This window comes from Eriocheir sinensis, chromosome 59, assembly GCF_024679095.1.
Source record: "Eriocheir sinensis breed Jianghai 21 chromosome 59, ASM2467909v1, whole genome shotgun sequence".
Lineage (NCBI taxonomy): Eukaryota > Metazoa > Arthropoda > Malacostraca > Decapoda > Varunidae > Eriocheir > Eriocheir sinensis.
This window is the reverse complement of record NC_066567.1, coordinates 6,488,515-6,496,689: the sequence shown is the minus strand read 5'-3', so window position 1 is coordinate 6,496,689 and position 8,175 is coordinate 6,488,515. Positions and strand designations below refer to the sequence as shown.

The window sequence follows — 8,175 nt, the reverse complement described above, 5'->3', positions numbered from 1 at the left end:
AATTAAACCAAAATCAAACCAGTGACCGGCCAGATGGGAAATTATAAGACGGTCAGACTGTTATTTTCTAACGTATTTTTTATGTGCTTTTTAATGAAATCACAATCATTCCCTTTGCAAATTGCCTTTTTAACCCCTTATTACCACACATTGTAGGAATGACGGTTTACGAGAAACGGCTATACCAGACTACACATACAACACATCAAAGCCTATCAGAAATAAAATACTTTCATTCATGGAGATGTTAAAACGGAGGAATTTAATGTGGTACTTAAATTAACCAGTGGCGGAAGCACGGTGATCAGAACGAAAAACGAGGGGAGCACGGGAGGCCTATATATATAATCTTCCATCACCTCTTTTTTTAGCACTTGTCCCCTACCATTGTATCTGTTTAGTTTCCTGGTGCTACTTCCACATGTATCGTTAGTTATATAATCACACTCTGTACTGCCTGGGGGATGGGATGTTGTTTACCTGCAACAATTAATAAACTAACAATCAATCAATCAATCGCCTAAATATAAAATAACATACCGAAAAAGTATTATAGTATATTCAATAACTTAACCTACACATGAGCGTACTGCCTGGGGGTTGGGATGGCATGCTCCTCCCTTCTCCTTTGTTGTTTTACGTGCAACAATAAACTATCAATCAATCAATCAATCAGAAAAAAACTACTGACAAGAAAGAAATATTGAAATCCCGCATCGTCAGTCACTCACGGCGGCTGAGGTCTATCACTCCACTCACGACGCGACATTTCCATAACTCATTTACGTTCAGTTTGCGAGAGTCATCACACACACACGGACGTCATAAGATATAGTGGTGAGTAGTCATGGTAGGACTCAATATTTGCATCTTTTGAATGACGTACCTAACGAAGCAATGCCTTAATATTATAGCTAGCTTGCCACGATCCGTCAGTCTTTGTCTCAAATAGGAAAGCAGGAGGATCGAGGATGTATAGCTTTATTTAACGCAATTTATATGTTGTTTATAGCTTCTTTTTTTTAGGGTCCTTCTGTGTCAAGCGGGTCACTCACTACACGACTCCCTTTTTCCATCAAGATTATGTTTTTGACTTTCCACTGACATTTTCTGTTTTCCATGAGCTCCGGAGAGAATGAGCCATCCACCTCGTGTTCCCAATATAGGAGAAACATAACAACACAGAGGAGATGCCTATATACCGCCTTGCCGCAACATTTTTTTGTGTGTGTCTGGATGGTAGTCGGCCCCAGCCCATCATGGCGCAGGCAAGTGTTTTTATAGTGGCGCCTTCTTTTCTTGGCTCATGTTGCCCCCCGGAGCTCGTTCTTGATTCACTTGGACGGTTTCCTCTAGAGTCCGGGTTGATGTGTGGGATAATATTCAGGAGGTATGGGCTCTCTCTACCGCCGTTAATACTCACGTTTTCTGCATTATTTCTGTATCAGTATATAGTGTACGTAGACCCTGTTCACTTCCGGAAACCATAAAAAATAAAAAAAATAAATACATAAAAAAAAAATTATTCCTGGACCCCGAGAGACATACACCCTCCCTTTATCACATACCGCGCATGACTGATTGTCGCAGAAGCAGTGCCACGGCCTCGGGCTGGTTTGCCGTTAAGCAGTACGTAAGTAGTGTTAGGTTAGGTTAGGTTAGGTTAGGATAGGTTAGGTTAGGTTAGGTTAGGTTAGGTTAGGATAGGTTAGGTTAGGTTAGGTTAGGTTAGGCACAAACTATTTTTTTCTGGGTAATTTGTGGTGTTTTTTTCATGTGGAGATGGTTTTTTTCCGGAAATATTAGGATTGTGACTTGATCAAGAAAATTGAAATAGCCCCTTTCCTAATAGTTTCCGGAAAAAAAGACTATCTCCACTTGAAAAAGCACCACATTTTACCTAGAAAAAAATAGTTTGTGCCTGGAAATTCGAGAGCCCACATCTCCTGAATTATTACCGATGTGTGGTCTTCAGGACAGCATGTGGGTAGTCTTAAGCCACTCGGCGGTGACTGAAAAATCCCAAAATCCCAGGTGGTAGCGGCGGATTCGAATCCGCATCGTCCATCACGCGGTGAATGCGGGGCTCGCACGCTAACCACCCAGCAACCGCCTGCCCAAAGTCTAATTATAACAAGTCTGTACATGCGCATGAGAGGCGTGGCAGAGAGGTGATGCCATGCTGCCTCGGTGAATCCGAGGACAGAAAACGGAGTAATTGATGGGTGACTTGAACACAGAGGTGACGTCACACAACCTCGGTGGGTCCGATGACAGAAAACGGAGTAATTGATGGGTGACATGTATTTGTTTTTATACCTTTTCAGACATACTATTTTTTTATTTATCAATTGCCAGTATACCATTCGTATTTAACAAAAAAATCATATAAGTAGTAAGATTAAAATGTTATTATTTTTCTCTATTCTTCTTGTTCTTATAGCTTACTTAGTTAATGATACTGGTGAGGGGGTGACCCGGTGACCAATTTACACTACTATATTAGTAAATTACTGTGTGATATAATCATTATATATATATATATATATATATATATATATATATATATATATATATATATATATATATATATATATATATATATATATATGGGTAACAGCCGGCGAGCAGCGACCGAGGCACGGGCCCTCCGGGCAGGCGCCCAGAAGCAGCCCGTAGCGGCACACGTGCGAGCAGCCGACCAGTCGACTTGACTGCGGAGGGTGGCCCAAAGCGAAGATGATCACGCGGGTCCACCTCGCCGCCGCAGAAGGGCCACCCGGCTGCTCGCACGAGTAGGGATGGGCAAGTACCGTTAATTTGAGTACCGGTAGTAATGGTACCGAAAACTCAGGTACCTTTAGTACCGGTACCAGAAGGAGTATTTTTTTTATCTTGATGACTTCTGATGAAATTCCCAAATAAACTTCCTGTAAAGAAAACTCTCTCTCTCTCTCTCTGGATGAAGTGAATATTTATTTTTTCGAGAAAAAAATTAGCGTGTATAGTTATTATGGATGTACTCGATCATAGTCTAATAACAATAACAATATTTATTAGCAACCTAAAAAAAAAAATCGGACATGAAGAATTATCAATAAATCCAATAAATAAATCCGAGCAATCTGGTACCGGTACCGAGCAATCTGATACCGGTACCCCTACCTATAGCTAGCTCATGGATGGGGAAAGTCGATCTTGGAAGGGCAGCTGCGTGGAGGTTTGCCCGTCTGGAGTGGAGCTGGTTTATTGATCATTGTTATGTTATTATTATTCAGCGTGATGGGAGACAGCAGCATCCGCCCCGCCGCCACCCCTGCCCCACCTGGAGACGCGGCCTTCCAACTGGTAAAGGAGGGCAGGGTGAAAAAGCTGCTGCCGAAGGCTAGGAAGGGGCTGCCGGGGAGCTGCAGTGTGAGTGTGCAGGAGAGAGAGAGAGAGTTGTGGTTTCATTTTCATTCTGTATTGTTAATTTATATTTTTCTTTTAATGCAAGCACCTCCCATTTCCTTAATCCCTTTTGTTTTGCTTTTTGCTCTTGATTAATTATGAGTTGCATCCTTTACTATTAAATAATAATAATAAATAATAATAATAATAATAATAATAATAATAATAATAATAATAATAATAATAATAACAACACTCAATAACCATAACCCCTCTTCCTTTCTTTTCAGGTTTTCAATGTCATTTGCTTGCACATAAAATTTGAAAACCACTATGACTTTTTTGTTCCCTGTGAGAAATCTCTACTGACCATCGTTATGTGGAAGAGGATCATGGTGAGTGTGTGTGTGTGTGTTACTATTTATTGGTTTCATATTATTATTTACTCTTGTGGGATTATAAGTTCATTAAATACTCAAACACCTTTGTCTGCATGTGTAATCTGAACAGCTATTATCAATAAATGACAACCATCACAGATTACATTTATCAGGTGTTTGGTTCATTCATTTTAAACACCCTATACAGTTCCTCTGAGGTCAAACTTTTTCTCCCCTTTCTTATAGTGTTGGTTGGCCTTCACATCCTCTTATTTACCTTATTGAGTACTTTTTTCAATATAACTCAGTAATTGTGTCTGAGGAAGGTGACTATTTAAAGAAAGTTTTGTGAATGGACACTAATGCAAAGTTTTCTCGTAACACAACACAATAGCAAAATTACCAAACAACATTCAAATACAAACACCATACAATAGCTTGCATCACCATATACTGCACCACACAATACAACATCTACCAGAAAACATAACAACACCTTATCCACTGTAACAACACACTCCAGAACTCAATCTCACAGCACCACAAGCCATTACAACACCAGACATTACTAAACCCTTCTTTAATGTCTCACACAGAACAACATACAGTGCGTGGGTTTTATAAGCAACGAGGAGCCCTCTGTCATGGCAAACCTCCTTGAGACCACGGAACTCTTTAACTGGACCATACCTGTAATGTTCTTCCATGTACCTGAGAACCTGTCCAGCCGCATTGCACTGGTTCTCAGGAGGAGGGCCGGGAACAAAGTGCACACCCACACCGACACCTACACCCTCTACACCATGGAAAAGACAAGGCAGAAGAATATTCCTCTTAGGTACACAGACATCCCTCAAATAGTATGGTTTCGGTTTTATGTCGATTTTCATAGATTTTTTTAGTATTTTTGAATTTCCCGATAAGCAGGAAATTTAAAAATCCTAAAAAGATCTTCTATGACAATCTGTATAAAACCGAAACCGAACTATTGGAAACCGTACTATTTGAGGGATGACTGTACTGCTTTGGGTGTATGGGGCAAATTCACAAACATTCTTGGGCTTATGCTCACACATTTGATAAAGTCTTCATAGAGGTTGTGGGTAATTCCATGGGTAAAAACAATAAGGAGAAAAATTTGTTGTTTCTTACTAGTTCTGTTCCACTTTGCATGAACTAACAGATTATTTTCTTAGTTGGAGACAGACTTAAGGGCTGTTTTCAAATAAGGAGAAAAAATGATGTAATGTCACTATTTCTGCTCCACTTTGCCTCCTTTAACTTTATCTTTACATAAGGTGGCATCTCTTTCGTGACAGTAAAAGGAGCTGTTTAGAAAGGAGCAATAATGGTGTGATGTGTTCTTAGGTGCCCAAAAGGATACAAGATTTGTCAGCTGGATGAAGAAACCATGAGGAAGATACACTGCAATAACTCCACCAGTGACATGGACAACCACCGAGACGTAGCCGAGAACATCCCATGCATCGGCCTCTTTATGGATTCAAAGAGGGATGCGGAGTACGAGGTGGACGCCAAAGACCTCCCCCAGGCCAGGGACAACGAGGAGCCCCTGGCCTTCGTCGCAGTCTGCCGTGATGGAGCCGTGGGGTTACCGTGCTGTAAGGACAAACACTGGGTGGATGGACTTATGGCTCTCCTGGTGCAGACATGTGGGAGGATGATGGTCAGTGAAAAGCTTGTCCCACATATGTATGTTGAGATGCGCTTCAGTAACACCAGGAGCCTCATGGACACGCTGCCAGGGTGGAAGACTCAGCACAAAGCTACTAGGGTGTGGAGCTGCTTTGGCTTACACTGCCCTCCGAGGTTGTGTTAGTGTGCATCTGTCTCCATCCCTCCATCCCCCTTCTCTGCTCTCTTGCATTTCTTTCAAAGCCTCAGAATCATTGCTTTTTACTTAGTGGGTTTGTTTGTAGCTCTCCCCAACCCTTTTTTTACTTTTAAGACACTGGATACTGCTTTGCCTTTCTTTCAGACCCTCAGAATCATTGCTCTGTGGTTAAGTTGTGTTAGTGTGAGGCTGTCTCCATCCCCCTCTCTTTCCACCTTGAAGACACTGGGTTATCCCTTTGCCTTTCTTTCAAACTCACAGAATCATTGCTTTTTTCTTAACTGGTGTTTGTGTTCATCTCTCCCCATCCCTCCTTTCACTTCTAAAACACCATATTATTGATGTATATTTCTTTCAAATCCTCTGAATCATTGCTGTTTGCTGAAGTTTTGTTAGTGTTCAGCTGTCCATCCCTCTTTATTTCCACCCTAAAGCCACTGGGTTATTGCTTTATTTCAAACCCTCAGAATCATTTTAAGGCCTCAATAACTGATCTGCTTAAGTTATCTCGTCTGGCTCTGGTTGATGAAAATGGAAATATACTTTGGTTTGCACTGAGTAGCATGGGTTTATTTTTAGCATTGTGTAAGATGTGGGGTTGCTATTTTCTGTTTATATGGAATGTCTGAATATCTATGGGTGTGTTTTTTGTATAATTTATATATAGTTTATGGGAATTATTATTTCTGTTCCACCTTGCATGAACTAACAGCTTATTTTCATAGTAGAAGGTGGTTATATTTTCTCTTGGTTTTTGTATTTTTCAGAATGCAATATTTCATCTTTCTGGAGTTAATTTCATGTACTTGGATGTTGCTTATTTAGCTTATCAGCCTGTCAATGTTTTTTTTCACTTGGATGCACTCATTTCAAAGCCAGATTACATGTTCTTTGGGTTTATCTTTTCACTTATTTTTCACTATCAAGGAAATAGGTAAAGATCAAATTGGCACTTCACATTTATTACATGTAAAAACTTTTGCTTCAATTAAACTTTAGCACTGTCCTGACCTATGCATGGTTTATTTGTTCTAACTCTGCACCACTGACAGACTGGGGTAACCCTGATGTCACACTGGCTTTTTGTACCGGGGTATTGGGTTCTGGGTAATGGGTTCTGGGTATTGGGTTCTGGGTAATGGGTTCTGGGTATTGGGTTCTGGGTATTGAGTTTTGGGTTCTGGGTATTGGGTTCTGGGTATTGGGTTCTGGGTAATGGGTTCTGGGTATTGGGTTCTGAGTATTGGGTTCTGGGTATTGGGTTCTGGGTATTGGGTTCTGGGTATTGGGTTCTAGGTATTGGGTTCTGGGTAATGGGTTCTGGGTAATGGGTTCTGGGTAATGGGTTCTGGTTATTGGGTTCTGGGTATTGGGTTCTAGGTAATGGGTATTGGGTTCTGAGTAATGGGTTATGGGTTCTGGGTAATGGATTCTGGGTATTGGGTTCTGGGTAATGGGTTCTGGGTAATGGATTCTGGGTATTAGGTTCTGGGTAATGAGTTCTGGGCATTGGGTTCTGGGTAATGGGTTCTGGGTAATGGATTCTGGGTATTGGGTTCTGGGTAATGGATTCTGGGTATTAGGTTCTGGGTAATGAGTTCTGGGCATTGGGTTCTGGGTAATGGGTTCTGGGTAATGGATCCTGGGTATTGGGTTCTGGGTATTGGGTTCTGGGTAATGGGTTCTGGGTATTCGGTAATGGGTTCTGGGTATTGAGTTCCACCAAAGGCTCAAGGGCCAATGAGACAGAGATGAGCACCGAGGCAATGTGCACCTTAGAGTATGCCCCAAATTTACCTGTACTAGAAGAATTATGTGTTAAGTACAAATATAACTTCTCTAGATTGAAGGCTCAGTTGAAAGGTCAGTTGAAGATCCTTTCCATCAGTCCATCATATTTCAGAGACCAACCCAATGCAAGTCTTCTATAACAAAACACCAGATCTATTCATGTCATCCTCACCATCACTACACACCAGGTAACTCATCATTATCAACCTCAACAGTGACTTCATGAGCCACAAGTTAGGTAAGGAGTAAAAAATAAAGAAACGTAGAAGAGAGGGAAAAAATGTCAGCGTGAAAGATCATGAATAAAAGGAGGGAAAAAATGTCAGACTGAAAGATCAAATAAAAGGAGAGGGAAAAAATGTCAGAGTGAAAGATCATGAATAAAAGGAGGGAAAAAATGTCAGAGTGAAAGAGTATGAATAAAAGGAGGGAAAAAATGTCAGAGTGAAAGATCATGAATAAAAGGAGGGAAAAAATGTCAGAGTGAAAGAGTATGAATAAAAGGAGGGAAAAAATGTCAGAGTGAAAGAGTATGAATAAAAGGAGGGAAAAAATGTCAGAGTGAAAGAGTATGAATAAAAGGAGGGAAAAAATGTCAGAGTGAAAGAGTATGAATAAAAGGAGGGAAAAAATGTCAGAGTGAAAGAGCATGAATAAAAGGAGGGAAAAAATGTCAGAGTGAAAGAGTATGAATAAAAGGAGGAAAAAATGTCAGAGTGAAAGAGTATGAATAAAAGGAGGAAAAATGTCAGAGTGAAA

The 8,175-nt window shown here is 40.7% G+C and overlaps 1 protein-coding gene across 50 annotated transcripts; it reads left to right on the top strand.

Moving 5' to 3' along the window:
- The first annotated feature begins 3,169 nt into the window (after positions 1 to 3,169).
- Positions 3,170 to 7,829, top strand: LOC126985456 (uncharacterized). Of its 50 annotated transcripts, none has more exons than XM_050840393.1 (7): positions 3,279 to 3,414; positions 3,681 to 3,785; positions 4,367 to 4,608; positions 5,139 to 6,774; positions 6,922 to 6,970; positions 7,111 to 7,152; positions 7,209 to 7,829. In XM_050840393.1, the coding sequence occupies exons 1-4, from the start codon at positions 3,283 to 3,285 to the stop codon at positions 5,608 to 5,610; spliced, it is 951 nt and encodes a 316-aa protein (XP_050696350.1). In that variant the 5' UTR covers positions 3,279 to 3,282; the 3' UTR covers positions 5,611 to 6,774; positions 6,922 to 6,970; positions 7,111 to 7,152; positions 7,209 to 7,829. The 50 variants fall into 50 exon arrangements, with proteins under 50 accessions (XP_050696351.1, XP_050696350.1, XP_050696332.1 ...); XM_050840375.1 differs by having other exon boundaries at positions 5,139 to 6,851; XM_050840365.1 differs by having other exon boundaries at positions 5,139 to 6,865; positions 6,922 to 6,956.
- Positions 7,830 to 8,175: the final 346 nt, after the last annotated feature.

Excerpts from the sequence above, each read along its gene's own strand:
- LOC126985456 (XM_050840394.1), top strand. The coding sequence starts at position 3,262 with ATGTTATTATTATTCAGCGTGATGGGAGACAGCAGCATCCGCCCCGCC. Across the intron at positions 3,786-4,366 it reads TTATGTGGAAGAGGATCATG|AACAACATACAGTGCGTGGG; the intron begins GTGAGTGTGTGT and ends TGTCTCACACAG. Across the intron at positions 4,609-5,138 it reads CAGAAGAATATTCCTCTTAG|GTGCCCAAAAGGATACAAGA; the intron begins GTACACAGACAT and ends ATGTGTTCTTAG.